This window comes from Mustelus asterias, chromosome 9, assembly GCF_964213995.1.
Source record: "Mustelus asterias chromosome 9, sMusAst1.hap1.1, whole genome shotgun sequence".
Lineage (NCBI taxonomy): Eukaryota > Metazoa > Chordata > Chondrichthyes > Carcharhiniformes > Triakidae > Mustelus > Mustelus asterias.
This window is the reverse complement of record NC_135809.1, coordinates 119064206-119080858: the sequence shown is the minus strand read 5'-3', so window position 1 is coordinate 119080858 and position 16653 is coordinate 119064206. Positions and strand designations below refer to the sequence as shown.

General features: G+C 43.1%; 1 protein-coding gene across 1 annotated transcript in view; it reads right to left on the bottom strand.

The window, feature by feature from the left end:
* The window catches only part of depdc7a (DEP domain containing 7, paralog a), a 37141-nt gene extending 24079 nt beyond the window's left edge, over nucleotides 1-13062 (bottom strand). Inside the window, exons 1-3 of the mRNA XM_078221311.1 lie at nucleotides 12808-13062; nucleotides 4357-4759; nucleotides 698-819 (exon numbers count right to left, since the gene is read on the bottom strand). Coding sequence (XP_078077437.1) covers nucleotides 698-819; nucleotides 4357-4759; nucleotides 12808-12820 — 538 coding nt within the window. The 5' untranslated portion in view covers nucleotides 12821-13062. The remainder of the gene's footprint in view (nucleotides 1-697; nucleotides 820-4356; nucleotides 4760-12807) is intronic.
* Between the last annotated feature and the right edge of the window lie 3591 nt (nucleotides 13063-16653).

Below are 16653 nucleotides of genomic sequence, written 5' to 3'. Positions count from 1 at the left end.
AAATCAAAAATCAAGATGGCAAGTGGGTCTTGTAGATAGCAGTTATTCCCAAACTTGCTGCGTTTGCCTTCTCCAAACAGAAGAGGCACTGTTTTGGGAACAGGTGTTGGAGAAGGCTTGGCAAATACCTGGAATTGACTGATCTTGGCTTTGCATTGCAATAGATTATTTTGTTCCCTAGGCTGGGAAAAGGAAGTGGTGTTAAATTGTTTAAAAACCCCTCTGCTCTGGATGACAGTAGGTCCTAGTGGAAATGCTCACACACATCAAGGTCTAATAGGTAATCAACACTCGCTCTTTAGGCTCTTGTGCAAATGGCTGCTTGGGGAAGATACCAGAGCTGTTAGCAGTTAATAAAATATAGCCAATATGTGCTACTTTCAGAAGTCTGAACACTCAAGTGATAGCTATTCACCATGACTGAACCAATAAGTTAATGAAACTGAAGAGTAGATTAGCCGAGAACTGGTACAGTTCATGTTCCAAAGCTGAACAATTGGTCTGCACTGTAAAGGCAACTGGCAATTAAGAGTCATCCAGATTCAAAACGTTGGCTCTCTTCACAGATGCTGTCAAACTTGCTGAGATTTTCCAGCATTTTCTGTTTCAGATTCCAGCATCTGCAGTAATTTGCTTTGATATTATGGCAATGCAGTCTAAAGTGCTGTTGTCATTCAATATGATAAGCGACACTTACCTGTCTGAGGCAATTGTGATGTTTCATTGTGAGATGAAGTTACAGGTTTTAGACTCAGGTTACTAAGCAATTCTTCTAATGAGCTGTCATGGGGGTTGGTGGAAAAATTAACTCGTTCTTGCCTAAGAACAAGAGAACAAGACGGAATTTTAAAAAAATTAACAAGGATTGTTCGTCCAACCAGCCAAGTTAAATGACACTTATGAAAGTCGCTACTTCGATTTTGCATTAGTTACTTTACATGTCTTCCAAATAAGTTGCTTTAGATTGAACTGTGAAACGGCGCACCACTGATCAAATTTCCCAACCTCATAACATTCAGGTCAAAGACTGGGCAGAGGAACTAATTGAGCCAGTAATATGTGGGCAGGAGGAAAACGAGTTCTGTCCTCAGGTAGCTAATCCTCAAGCTGTCAATGAAATCTTCCATCCTTTCCTTTCTCCCTTCCTAGCACATACTGGTTAAATTTGTAGATTAGTGAAGGCAGAAACTTGGACTAATAATCTCACCATTGGCAGTTCTGGTCATCAGTACAGGGAATAGTGACCACAAAACGTGGATTGCCATAAATACTCAACTCCCTTACTTGTCCAGATCTTTTTCGACTCCAGCCCTTGTGCACATCATAGGGCATGGACTAAACAAGCTTAGTTGTAGCAAATCACTACAAAGATTTTAAACAGTAAGAAGTCTCACAACACCAGGTTAAAGTCCAAAAGGTTTATTTGGAAATCACGAGCTTTCGGAGCACTGCTCCTTCCTCAGGCGAGTGTTGAGACTTCTAACTGTGCCCACCCCAGTCCAACACCGGCACTTCCACATCAAGATTTTAAGTTAGAGATGGGCAACAAATAAATTTGCCAGTGACACCAACATCCACAGAACAAATTAAAATAAAACACTGGATTGCCCACTTAGTGTCACTAACTAGCAAAACTTAGGTGCACCACAGTAAATAATGTATTTAAACAGAAAATGCTAGAAATGCTCGGGTCTGTGGAGAGAGAAACAGTCAGAAATGAAAAGTTATTGACCCGAAATGTCAACTCTTTCTCTCTCCACAAATACCACCAGACACGGTGAGTGCTTTCAGCATCCAGAGTATTTTGCTTTTGGATCAGTGTTGATGGGTTAAGTGCATGGGTAGAATTGTGGCAGATGGAATTCAATTTGGGAAGTGACAGGTCATCCACGCCAAGGGAGATGGATCAAGTATTCCAGGATTCTTCAAGCTCATATCTGTTGTTGAATTCTGTTTGCTAAGAGAGGATCATTGACTTCTCTGATGTAGGCCAGATACTGATGGGGTTGTGCGACTAGAATGCTGATCATTTCCACCAACAACTCACACCAAACTTAATCACATTTCATCTCAGGTACTCGAACCAAATCACCTCCCCAGCTCCCAGTTCGAACACTGCCCCAATCCTTCCTCAACAGGATCGTATTTGCAGCAGGCAAGCTACTGGAGAAGGCCTACTCCAACTCAAGCCTGCCCTTATTCAATCACCTCCTCAGCCCACCAGCAGTATGTTTTCCCTCAAAGCACCCTATATTAAATCCATCATGCCAAGGACCTATGGCAGGAACATCAGCAGAGGAAAACATCCACTGGAAACCACTCATTTTAGACCTTATTGCTTGTCTACCTGGATACAATCTCCAACAGTGACAGTGGGCCCTTTAGAACCATTTCTGAATTGTACCAGGCCTCCATGCAGCCATCCAATATCAATGGGGTCACCAAGACCATCCAGGCTGCAGCCCCGTCCAAATAATGACTCACGTTATCAACGAGTGTCCACTGACTAAACGTGGAAGGCAGAATTAAAGAACTCTATCTGGCCACTGACAAGGCTGTTGCTTGATCCCGTGACACATGGCAAGTAAATAAAATAAAAGCATTCTGAATGGATGAGAAGGATTTATGGCTCCAATTATAGAATCACTAAACATAGAAACTAGAAGCAGGGGTAGGCCATTCGACCCTTCAAGCTTGCTCTGACATTCATTTTGATCATGGCTGATCGAATTCAATATCCTGATCCCCTTTCCCCCCCATATCCCTTGACCATTTTAGCTCAAAGCTACATCTAATTTCTTTTTGAAATCAGACAACTTTTTGGCCTCAACTACATTGAGATAGTGAATTCCACACATTCCCCACCCTCTGGATGAAGAAATTTCTCCTCACCTCAGCTCTAAAAGGTTTACCCCTTATTCTCAAACATGACCCCTAGTTCTGGACTCCCCTAGTTCTGGACTCCCCTACCATTGGGGACATTCTTTTTGAATCTACCCTGCCTAACCCTGTTAGAATTTTTTTAAGTTAAGAGATCCTCTCACTCTTCTAAACTTCAGTGAAAATAATCCTAACCAACTTAGTCTTTCCTCACATGACAGACCTGCCAACCCAGGAATCAGCCTGGTAAACCTTTGCTGTACTCCTCTATAGCAAGAACATCTTTTCTCAGATAAGGATACCAAAACTGCACACAATACTCCAGGTATGGCCTCACCAACACCCTATACAATTGCAATAAAACATCCCTATCCTTATACTCAAAGCCTCACGATGAAGGCCAACATACCATTTGCCTTCTTGACTGCCTGCTGTATCTGCATGCTTACCTTCAGCAACTGATGCATGAGGGCACCAAGGTCTCCAAGTATCCACTGACTAAAAGGTGGGGCACAGGTACAAGCAAAAATGTAAAAGGCTAATGGAATGTTGACTCTTGCCTCAAGGGGTCTGAAGTACAAAGCAGTGTAAGTAACACCACAACAGAGTAAATGTATTCAGTTCTTGTACTGCCTCTCAGAGATGATACTCTTGCCTCAGAGGGGATATGACATTCATCAGAACAATACCAGGGCTAAAAAATGTTTAGATTAAGTTGGCATTCTGTAGAGTATGATCTAATTAAGGTGACTCTCTCTCCATCTACTCAATTCCTCGGATTCTAAAATTATTCCCCTTGTTCTGGGCTGCTCCATTCCATTCAAAAGTTTCAAAACTGAAATGGATAGATTTTTGTTACACAAGGGTATTAAGGACCAGAGCTAGGAGGAGGAGTCAAGATAACAGATCATCCATGATCTCACCGGATCGCAGAATGGGCGACCTCTGCTCTTCAGAGCTGGTCAGTCATTCCTAACACCTTTAGGTACATTTCCCAAATACTTGTGTTGGCGTTTAGCTTTGAGCAAGTTCTTGCTGGTGGAGACATGTGTTGGTGCTGCAAAGTTTTAGCCAGTTGCCTTCAAGTTTCCCCAAGGCATTACTAGGGCTCAGTTGAAGAAAGGAGGAAGGAACCTTCTACTGGTGCCTAGCCAGAGCAATTCTAATGTTCATTGGAAACCTGCACCTTGTTCCTTTTGAACATAAGGAAGGATCAGGTCTCCCTCCAATTGTAAAAAGGGCTTCATGCCAATTTCCACACTCAGCAGACTAGCTCACATGTTGTCCTAATATGCAAAACCATTAAGAGGCATGTTAAAAATAGCTTCCAAAATTACAAAGTCCAAAGCAGTCTTGAGTTGTAATTACCAGTGAAGTTCAAGGACCTTGCTCATATTGCAGTGAGCAGTTCCCAATACTGCAATCAGCAATAACCTCTACAAGTTAAAGAATGTCAGATTAGAGATCTAAACTTACCTCCTACGTAATCCATTGAGCCTTGGGCTGGGAGCCTGGTATTCATTCACAACATCAATCCACCTATGCATTGTGGTAAATCTGTACAAACTGCAGCTACTGTCCTCAAAGGTAGATTCTTTATCTTTGCCAAAAAGCTTTGTGCCAACTGCTTCAAACACCTTGTTGTCCATCAAAGCCTGACAGAGCCGCACCACTTTTGGCCGGGAGATTTCAGCCTCACCAAAATAGTGATTCTGCAGAAGGTGACTCAGAATGAGGTCCACAGCATCAGAGCCAAGGAAGCAGTCATCATGATGTTTCAGGTGGTGCCTGCGACGTTTCACCTCCACCTCCGACCGAAGGGCAACAATTATGTTGCACCAAATACGAGTTGCTCTAAACGGCTTCATAGTGGGCAATTCTGAAAGAGAAGCCAAGTGAAATTGTAATGACTTTGCACAAGATTTAATCCTCCAAGGGAATGCCATGCATTCAGATGGGGTGTTAAATTGTCTGTTCTTTCAGGCGAAGACCCATGCACTCTTGAGCAGTGCCTTAGGTCAATATTTATCACTCAACCAGCACCATTTAAAACTATTACCACATTGTGGTTTGTGGAACCTTGTTGCTGCAAATTGGCTGCTATGTTTACTATATTACATCAGTGACGACACTTCAATAAATTACGGTATTGGCTACAAAACATTGCCTGATGTCCAGAGGTCATGAAAGGTGTTGTATGAACACAAGACTTTCTCAGTGACTGCATGGCAAAAACTGGGATCCACAGGTCTTTGGACTGTACAGAGCTCCTTTAGAAGGGATCGGCCCTCAGGATGCAAGATAACTGACAACTCAGGCCACTCAGCCCAGGAGCTAGTTTAGAATGGTCATATTAGAAATAAATGCAAGCCTTTTTCCTTCCTCCATTCCAACCCATGAACTACGTCCATGGGCAGAATGTAGGTTCCAGCAAGTGGCTCTCAGAAACCAAATATGCAACCTTATTCAATGCTTTGCAATACTGGAGCGGAGGGGGAAAGAACAGCCAATTATAAAAGCATAGCAAGTTGTAGAAAACCCAAGGGTACAATAAATAACTGAAAAGTGCTGAAAGAAAGAAGGGATATGGAGGAAAACAGATAGAAATGTTAATAGTTTTGCACATCCTCAATACTTCACTTTTGGCAACTGTGCCTTCAGCCACCTGGGCCTCAAACTCCAATTCCCTTCCTAAAACCCCTCTAACTCTTCATCCTCCAAGATTCAGCTTCCTCTTCACGTAGGTTTTTTGCTCAGTACTAATGTCTACTTATGGGTAACACTTCTGTGAAGCACCGAGGGAAGCTATGTTAAAAGGTGCTACATAAAGTTGTTGGGCGTCATAGTACACATGATAAAGTAGTTAGGGGGTATTAAATAGGACTGTGGAAATCTTAAGGGTTGGTCAAAGATATTAAATAAATGCTTTAGAAACATAGAAACAAGCAGCAGAAGTAGGCCATTCGGCCCTTCAAACCTGCTCCACCATTCACCTTGATCATCAAATTCAATATCCTCCCCCTTTGCTTGCATTATCAGAGAAATGTGTTTTGGTGGAAATATATTGGAAGAGTAACTCGGCTAAAATCTCTGGCCAGGCTGAAGGATTTCCTTACACTGAAGCAAACAAAAAACAAAAGGTATTTATTGGGGTGTGAACCCAGGATTTACTTCTCTCTAAATGGAAAAACCACCATTCACCACTACTCTTGGCCAATTCCATATCCATGTTTCTATTGTTCCTTTAAACCCATGGGTTACTTTTTAAACAACAAATCTATTACCTTGTCCAACACCGTTTGAAAGTCCATATACAGAACATTAACCACAGTACCCTCATCAACCCTCCATCGCTTCAAAGAAAACAAAGTTAGTCAAACACGATTTGTCTTAAACAAATCATTGCTGATATTTTACACTTAATTTTTGAAATCATTAGCCCATACTTTTTTTCCCCCAAAAGCCAACTCATTTTGTCCAAGATTGTCTTTAAAAGTTTTCCCATCACCCGTATTAATCCAACTGGTCTGTAATTGGCAGGTTTATCCTTTGGCAAAACTGAAGAAACAAGGGCAAAATACACAAATATCCAATCCAAATCAGGTTACAACCTCAGTTCCATTATCCTCAATGCTTCACTGTTGGCAACTGTGCCTTCAGCCACCTGGGCCTCAAACTCCAATTCCCTTCCTAAAACCCCTCTAACTCTTCATCCTCCAAGATTCTACGATACAAGCCCTTTGTATGTGCTTGTAGGAAGTCAATTTCTTAACAAAAGACACTCATCGCTTTTGCGGGAGACTACAATAACAGAATCAGATGATTTTTACCTACTACAGACCCAAAATTTGTAACAAATGTTACGAGGCCAACAAGCAGGTTAAAATATGACAGAGCCATTAGGCTATATGGCTAAATACTTGGTCAAGAGGTCAGTTTTAAGGAGTGCTTCAAGGAAGAAAGAGACTGGGGGCATAGGCAGCTGAAGGCACAGCCACTGATGGAAGAGCAATTCAGATCAAGGAATCTTGATGTAAAAAAATTAGAGGAGCATAAACAACAGGGTTATGGGGCTGGAGGCGATTACAGAGATTTGGGAGTGGAGGGCAAGGGACAAGACAGATTTGAAAACACGACTTAGAATGGTTTATCCTAGAACAAAAGTAGATCCAAGATTACAGGGATGATGGACAAATGGCATTTCATGCAAGTTTAGAAAGGTTTGTAGCACCTCAAATTTGAGGGTGGAGCAGAAGACTGACTAGGAGTGTATTAGAATAGCCCAGTCCGGAGGTGACAAACACATGGTTGAGGGTTTCAGCAGATGACCCAAGGCAGTGGTGGAGCCAAGTGATGTTACAGAAGTGGAAACCGGTCACCTTGTGATAGTGCAGATGTGATTGGAAGCTTATCTTGGGATCAAATATAGCACTGCAATAGTTAACTGTCTGGGTTAGAATCTCTACAGTGCAGAAGGAGGCCTATCAGCCCATCAAGTCTGTACCAACAATAATCCCACCCAGACCCCATCTCCATAACTCCATGTATTTTACACTGATAATCCCCATGATACTAAGGAGCAATTTATCATGACCAATCCACCCAACGTGCACACCTTTGGACTATAGGAGGAAACCCACACAGACTTGGGAAAACATGCAAACTCCACACAGTCATCCAAGGCTGGAATTGAACCTGGGTCCCTGGCACTGAGGCCGCTAACCACTGTGCCACCCCCTCAGATAGTTGTCTGGGAGGGAGATGGAATCAGTGGAGAGATTGCTTGTGGCAAGGACTGAAGGTAATGGTTTCAATCTTAATATTTAACCATCATTTGGGATACAGATTTAGAGACTTGAATTTAGATATTATATAGATAGGAACATAGTAATTAGGAGCAAGAGCAGGCAATTTAGCCCTTCGAGTCCGCTCCATTCTATGATCACGGCTGATCTCCATCTCATCTTAACTCCATTTCCCTGCCTTTTCCGCATAGCCCTTTATCCCGCTTTTGATCAAATATTTATCTATCTCGTTCCTGAATCCATTGATTGATTCTGCATCCACTGCACTCTGGGGCAGTGAGTTCTATAGATTCACAACACCAAGTAGCTTCTCCTTATTTCTGTACTGAACATCCTCCCTCTTACTCTGCAACTATGACCTCTTGTCCTAGGCTGTTCTAGAAGGGGGAACATTTGGCTAACATTTACTTTCTCAATTCTGTTGAAAATTTTATATACCTCAATCAAATTCCCCCTCATTCTTCTGTATTCCAGCGAGTACAAGCCCAAGCTACTCAACCGCTCCCCATACGACAACCCCTTCAAACCTGGATCAATCTAGTGAACCTCTTCTGAACTACCTCCGGTACCACCACATCCTTCCTCAAAAGGTGGTGACCAAAACTGAACGCAATACTCCAAGTGTGGTCTCACCAATGCCTTATACAATTGTAACAACACTTCAACTTTTATATTCTAGACCCTTTGCAATAAATGCCAAGATTCCACTTGCCTTCCTTATAACATTCCACACCTGCATCTGTGACTCATGCACATTAGAGTACAATTATAACATTGCTATCCTGTCACTAACTGGCCTATTTCAGCTATAACAGGTTTCAAAGTGGAATCCGTGTAATTAAAAGTTCCTCCCAGAAGACAATCTATTGTTAGCAAGGTGTGATCCTTTAGTGATTTCCAAAGGGTGTTTCAATACTTTTACAAAAAGTCAGAAGATTGAAGATAATAGTATCAAGTATGCTACACATGATAAAATGACACATAGGTTAAATACAGCAACACATTTCTAATTGTGGAAATTGGATGTTAAACTTTAAAAGTGAGAACTTATCACAGCAACCGGCAGATCTTTTTCCAATGTGTGAAGAAGCTCAAGTGTCTTTGATCAAGACATTTCACAGCTAAATAAAGACAAAACAGCCCCCAAGACAGGAAGGGAGAGATCAGGAGGGATGAGAAAAAGCACGGTACTAAATGCTCAAAAGGAAAGGAAAGCCAGCCAGTTTGCAATGATAGCTATTTGTAATGCTCAAACTCCAATGCCAAGTGAATTCTGCGCAAGTATCCAATTTATGGATGTTCATAAAGTCCCTGTACAACTTCATTAATTTTAGATGCACACATAATAAGTGAATTTAAACAGATGAAAAAACATAATTCATAAAGGTTTTAATGTTCATATTTTACCATTTGATGCTGAAATTGAGTGAAGAGAGACTGTAGGAAAAAGTGAACCATGCAACAACTTAGAGCTGTAGCAACATATTTCAAAACTATGAATTCTACTTTCATTTGCCATTTACATGACTTCCGCAGAACTGGAGAGGCAGAAATATGATGGGTTTGATGTTGCTGAAAAATGCAGGGGGTGGGGGAAGGAAAGGGACAACCCAGTGGCATAGTGGTAATGTCATTGGCTTAGTAACCCAGAGGCCCCAAGTGAATGCTCTGGAGAGATGGGCTAAAATTCACCATGGCAGCTGTTGGCATTATAATTCCAGATTTATCTATTGAATTCCAAGATAGTTTCACGGTTACTGCCACAGACTATTATTGATTGTCATCAAAACCCATCAAATTCACTAATGAAGCACTCTTAGCTGGTCTGGCCTACATGCGACTAGATCCACAGCAATGTGGCTGACTCTCGACTGCCCTCTGAAATGGCCAGGCAAACAGCTCTGTTCACAGACAATTAAGCATGGAGAACAAATGCTGGCCTTGCCAGCAATGCTGACATCTCATGAAATAATAAGTAAAATTTCAGGGAAAAATTGGGAGACACTAGAGAAAGTGGTAGCAAAGAAACAAGAGGTGTTATTAGCAGTGTACAGGTAATCTCCATGGAGAGGGGTGTACAAATAAATCACTGCTTCAACTAGGAGTGCTTGTGGCCTTGGACATGGACGAGGTAAAGGGGCAGGTGTTATACCTCCTGCTACTGCATTGAAAAGTGCTGTGGGAAGGGAGATGAGATGTTGAGGGTGATAGAGGACTGGACCCAAGTGTCACAGAGGGAATGCTTCAATTGGAGTACTGAGGGGAAGATGTGTTTGGTGGTGGCATCATGCTGGAGATGGCCAAAATTGCGGATGATCCTTTGAGTACTGAGGATGCTGGGGGTGGAAAGTTAGGCCAGGGAGAACCCTCTTGTGGCTCTAGGAGGGAGGGCAAGAGAGGAGGGCAGAGGTGCTGGAGATGGCCAGATAATTGAGGGCCAGGCCAACCACAGGACTGGAGGTGGGGGCAGGGATTAGGGTTGGGGATGTTGAGGAATCTTTAGTTCAAGAAAAAGAAAGGAGCATGTCAACCTTCTGCAATGTTCCAGTGTAGACAATGCAACCTGGAGAAACAGCACCTTATCTTTGATTAGTGACTTTTTACTCACCATTTGGGTTCAACAACTACAGATCATGAACTCTGTCCCCCATAATTAATCTGCCTCCCCCACCACTAGTGCTAGCTTGTATCTTGTTTTCATGTTTTCGCTCTCAGGCATACCTGATCTTTATTCTGCTATTAACACCTACTCTGGACCCCAAAATATTTATCGGATCAAGAGAAACCAGAGTGTGGACAAATGCTCAATTTCTTTGATACCATTACTATTCCTTTTGTATTCAATCGCTTTCACTCTCCCTTTTGTTCCACCTGCATCTTCTACCCCCCACCCCCTTCAAAACCATTTCTACCTTTCTTCAATTCTGAAGAAAGTCAGAATTAATATTTGGAATCCAATCAGTTTCTCATTGCACAGATGCTGCCAACACATTGTTTTTATTTCAGGTCTTCAGCACCTGCAGCGTTTTGCTTTTATTACAGGCAAAACAATCTCTATACTGCTGTCCAAAAACAGACGGTCAAAGTCCGCAGTTACGTCCCAGTTGAACTCCCAAAAGGTACAGGTGCCAAGAGAGACAAAAACACGGCTGGCTTAAGAGTCACATTTTGAACATTACGCTAGTAATCAAGAGTTACAAGACCCACTCCTGACATAGGATTGCAGAGTTTTGTGCTTAAGGTGTTACAGCAAACCTAGGGTTCTGTAGGAGGATTATTTAGACCTGAAACATTAACTCTTTCCCTAACCTTCATGGGAAACTTAACTAGATGGATTAGGGTAATCAACTGAAAACGGAAGAGTTTTTTTACCTGCTAATGTGCAATGTAATGCTCTAGTCTAAACTGTGGTTCTCAGTAACCAAGGGCCAATGAAACCAAATGAATCAACCAAAACCAGGTCAAATATTCAGGTCACTTAAAAGGTTGTCCAAACAAGCAGATTCAATAAAGAGCATACTTCCTAAATCATGCTCAGCCCAGCTACACTGCTTATTTTAATAAAGATGTGGAGATGCCGGCGTTGGACTGGGGTAAGCACAGTAAGAAGTCTCACAACACCAGGTTAAAGTCCAACAGGTTTATTTGGTAGCAAATACCATAAGCTTTCGGAGCAATGCTCCTTCTAAGGAGCATTGCTCCGAAAGCTTATGGTATTTGCTACCAAATAAACCTGTTGGACTTTAACCTGGTGTTGTGAGACTTCTTACTATTTTAATAAACCCACTCTCCCAGCATATCTCCTCCGAACACGGACCAATTTTCTTTCATGTCATTGGAAATATTAAAAGCTGGGAACCACCTTTGAGTTGAATTAGTTTCATCCCAACTCGATCCTTTTCTGGCATCTATCTCCCTGGTACAAGTTGTTTTTTGTTTTAAAGAAAGCCATTATGATCTTCAGGTGAAAAAAAATGAGTAACAACCCTCAGCCTTGGGGCAGGGCAGTCTTTCACAGAATAAAAATATTTCCATTCAGGAGGTTTGAGAAGCAAAACACAAAGAAAGCTGTGAGAAAATTAAGTACATTCGACACATCTAGTCTGTACCAACCACAATCCCACACAGGCCCTATTCCCGTAACTCCACACATTAACCCTGGTCAATTTTAGTATGGCTAATCCACCTAACCCACACATCTTTGGAGTTTGGGAGGAAACCAACACAGACATGGGGAAAATATGCAAACTCCACACAGACAGTGACCCGAGGCCGGAATTGAACCCGGGTCCCTGGCACTGAGAGGCAGCAGCGTCTCCGTGCTTCCCAATTTCAATTGTGGTTGACTCTCAACTGCCCTCCAAGGGCAACTAGGTATGGGCAATAAATGCTGGCCAGCCAGCAACACCCATACTTTTGATTTGTCATATGTATTGGTGTACAGCGAAAAGTATTGCTTCATGCACACTGCACAGAAAGCATGCCGCTCAGAGAAAAGGAGGGTGCAGAATGTAGCGTTACAGTCAAAGCTAGAATCCCTATGGTGCAGAAGGAGGCCACTCAGCCCATTGAGTCTACACTGACTATCTGAAAGAGCATTTTACCCAGGACCGCAACCTCACCCTATCCTTGTAACCCCACGGTCAATCTGTACATCTTTGGACTGTGGGGTGTTGAGAAAGATCAACTCAACATGTCCCACGAATGAATTAAAAAAAAAATTCGAATTAAAAAACCGATTTCTGGAATCCCAAACAGGGTTTTGACAGCTCGGGATGATAAAGGCGCTATATAAATGTTATTGGAGATTTTCCCGCCCCCTTTCTGATGCAGTTCTTTCTTTTATATATTCCTCACAAAAAGACCAATAACCCGCGCTTCTGGCCAGCCAGGCTGAGGAAATAAAAATCAGCAAACTGTGGGATGCAATAGTTGCCAAAGTTTTCCCCTCAGTTTTGAGACATTAAAACATTCAAGTTTCCGGGGTTTGGAGTCCTTGTCCCCGGGCAGCGACACCGCTTCGCCCGGGACTTGGCTCCTGCTGTCAAGTCACAGGCCGGCAAACTTCCCAACTCAAGCAAAAAAAAGAGTATCCAAAATTTTTTTAAAACCTCCAACTTACCCGAGTGAGCCATTCCGCCGGCAGCGACATTGCTGGAAGAGAGGAGAGGACAAGAGGGGGAGAGACACCCACACACACACACACCCCCACGCAGAGCGGTGAGGGGAGTTCCTTACCCCCCACAGCAGCAGCAGCAGTCAGAGGAAAGCGCTCCCAGTCCCTGAACCCGTGTGGACTGAGGCAAATACTGAGAGAGGCGTCGACCAACAGGGGAGGAGAGGGCGGGAGGACGGCACATTGCAGGCAGCCTGCACTGGAATGGGGTCAGTGTGTGTGGGACAGGAGCGGATTGAGCCAGAAATTCCTGCTCTCTCTCTCTCTCCCTCCCTCTCTCCTCTTTACTCTTCAAACATTAACCTTACACCAAACAACTTTAGCTACACAAGGAGGATGCTTAATAACAGTAACAAACAGCAGCAACATTCGACAAAGTCCACAACCTGAGACACTTTTTGTATTCAGAGAACTTGCTTTCTGCAGTGTGTGTGTGTGTGTGTGGGGGGGGGGGGGGGTAAGAGATCATTCACACACTGTGTGAATATATATATAATATTGTATACCTGCTCTGTGCGCCGGGCTTAGAGCCGCCAGGTTCAGGGTTAAGTTCATGACTCGGGCTCTCTCCCGCACAGTTGCCATTGGGACCCCCCCGGGGAAAAGCAGTACCAAGGCCAACACCCTGATTATAACCCGCAGCCAATTGGACCCTCCCGCAGCTCCTACTTGTCAACGCCCCAATTGCACCCCGACTGGACACATTTAAATGCTGGATGACTAGTTTCCAATTTCAGCCTGATTGCTGTGTTTCAGCAGATAGCAAATGTGGGTTCAATCCCCACTTGGAGATATTGCTACTCCCAACACAGTTTGATTTATTATTTCACATGTATCGGGGATACATTGAAAAGTATTGTTTCTTGTGCACTATACAAACAAAACATACAGTGCATAGAGTACTTGGGGAGAAGGAAAGGAGAAAGTGCAGAATGTAGTGTTGCAGTTACAGATAGCGTATAGAGAAAGATCAGCTTAATATATGGTAGGTCCATTCGAAAGTCTGATAGCAGCAGGGAAAAAGTTGTTCTTTTTTTATTTCCCATTTATTATTGTCGCATGTACACAGTGAAAAGTATTGTTTCTTACACACTATACAGAGAAAGAATACCGTACATAGAGAAGGAAAGGAGAGGGTGCTGAATGTAGTGGCAGCAGAAGTGTGTAGGGAGGCACGGTGACACAGTGGGTTAGCACTGCTGCTTCACAGTGCCAGAGACCCGGGTTCAATTCCCAGCTTGGGTCACTGTCTGTGTGGAGTTTGCATGTTCTCCCCGTGTCTGTGTGGGTTTCCTCCGGGCGCTCCAGTTTCCTCCCACATTCTGAAAGACGTGCAGGTTAGGTGCATTGACCTGAAAAGGTGCCAGACTGTGGCGTCTAGGGGAATTTCACAGTAACTTCATTGCAGTGTTTATGTAAGCCTTATTTGTGACACTGATAAATAAACTTTAGTGTTACAGTCATAACTAGGACATAGAGAAAGATCAACTTAATATAAGGTAAGTCCATTCAAAAAGCCAGCAGGGCAGCAGGGAAGAAGTTGCTCTTGAGTCGGTTGGTACGTGACCTCAGATTTTCGTATCTTTTTCCTGACGGAAGAAGGTGGAAGAGAGAATGTCTGGGGTGCATGGGGTCCTTGATTATGCTGGCTGTTTTTCCAAGGCAGCAGGAAGTGTAGATGGAGTCAATGGATGGGAAGCTGGTTTGCGTGATGAACTGGGCTACATTCATGACCTTTTGTAGTTTCTTGCAGTCTTGGGCAAAGCAGGAGCCATACCAAACTGTGATATATCCAGAAAGGATGCTTTCTATGATGCATCTGTAAATATTGGTGAGAGTCATAGTGGACATGCTAAATTTCCTTAGCCTCCTGAGAAATTGATTCTCCGTTGCAACGCTGAAGGAGTTCTGCACTGTTGCAGGTGCCATCTTTCGGATGTAATGTCTGCCCTCAGTTGGATTTGAAGCTCAAGTATGACTTTGAGGCATTGTAGGAGCCAGTGTAGGTTAGTGAGCACAGGACAGATAAGTCAATGGGCTTGGTGAAGAGTAAGGTACGGAGAGCAGAATTTTGGACGAGTTCAAGTTTACCGAGGGTGAACGTTGGGAGTTCAGTATCAGAATAGTCGAGTCTAGAGGTGACAAAGGTTCCCCAAGAGAAAAACATTACTGAAAAACAATCAATTCGAAATGAATACAAAAAATGCTGGAAATACTCAGCAGGTCTGGCAGCATGTATGGAGAGAGATTACAGTCAATTTTTCATGTTGTGAACTTTCATCAAAGCTGATATGAATCACAGAATCTTTACAGTGCAGAAGGAGGCCCTTCAGCCCGTCGAGTCGCACTAGCTCACCAAAAGAGCATTCTACCTAGTCCCACTCCCTTGTCTTATCCTTGTAATCTAGCACATTCTTCCTTTTCTGATCTCTTTTGAATATCCTAATTAAACCTGCCTCTAGCACCCTTTCAGACTCCAGACTCCAAACACCCACTGGGTCAAAATTATTTTCTTCACATCACTCCTACGCCTTTTGCCCATTATTTTGAATCTTTCCCTCTAGATCTTGATGTTCTCTTGAGCAGGAACTGTTTCTCAGTATTTACCCTGTCCAAACACCTCAGGGCATTGAATACCTCGATCAAGTCTCCTCTTCTTTTCTCCAAGGAAAACGTGGAGGTGAAATGGTGGAAAAAGTAAAAAAAGGGAAGGTCTGTTAATAGGATGGAATATGGGAGATGTTCAATGACAAAAGAGTTGGTGAGGCAGAGCCAAAGAGTAATAGGATAAGTAAAGAAACAAGAGACGGGTCCAGAGGAGATGTCAATAGCAGAATAAGGAACAGCGGCTGTCCAAAACCAATGTCAGAAAAACAAAATTAAGGCAGACACATGCAAAGGAAAGGAAACAAAATGGGGGACCAGAGATTAGTCTGAAATTATTGAGCTCATTGTTGAGTCCAGATGGTTGTAAAGTGCCTAATTGAAACACAACAGCATTTCTAAACAATCAGTCCCTTAACACGGTGGCACAGTTGTTAGCACTGCTGCCTCACAGCATCAGGGACCCAGGTTCAATTCCAGCCTTGGGTGACTGTTTGTGTGGAATTTGCACATTCTCCCTGTGTCTGCGTGGGTTTCCTCCAGGTGCTCTGGTTTCCTCCCACAGTCCAAAGATGTGTGGGTTAGGTTGATTGGCCAGGCTAAATTGACCCTTAGTGTCAGGGGGATTAGCAGGGGAAATATGTGGGGTTGCGGAGATAGGGCCTGGGTGGGATTGCAGTTGGTGGAAGCTCAATGGGCTGAATGGCCTCCTTCTGCACTGTAGGGGACTCTATGTTCTATGGTCCTGAGACTGTGTTTTAGATTCTCCGACCAGTGGAAATAATTTCTCAGCACATGCACTATCAAGCCCCTTCAGAATCTTTTATGTTTCAATGAGGTCACCTCTCAGTTTTCTATATGCCAGAAAAGATAGGCCCAATTAACTCAGTCTCACATCATGGAATAACCCTTTGATCCCAGGGGCCAATCTAGTTTACCTTTGCAGCACCACTTCCATCGCAAGTATATCCTTTCTTAAATACGGGGACCAAAACTGCACACAGTATTCCAGATGTGGTCTCACCAAAGCCTCATATAATTGTAGCAAGACTTTATTTCTGTTCTCAATAAAGACGAACACATCGATAAACGCAAAATACTGCAGATGCTGGAATCTAAAACAAAAACAGAAAAATGCTGGAAAATCTCAGCAGGTCTGACAGCATCTGTGAATTCAAGTCTAGATGA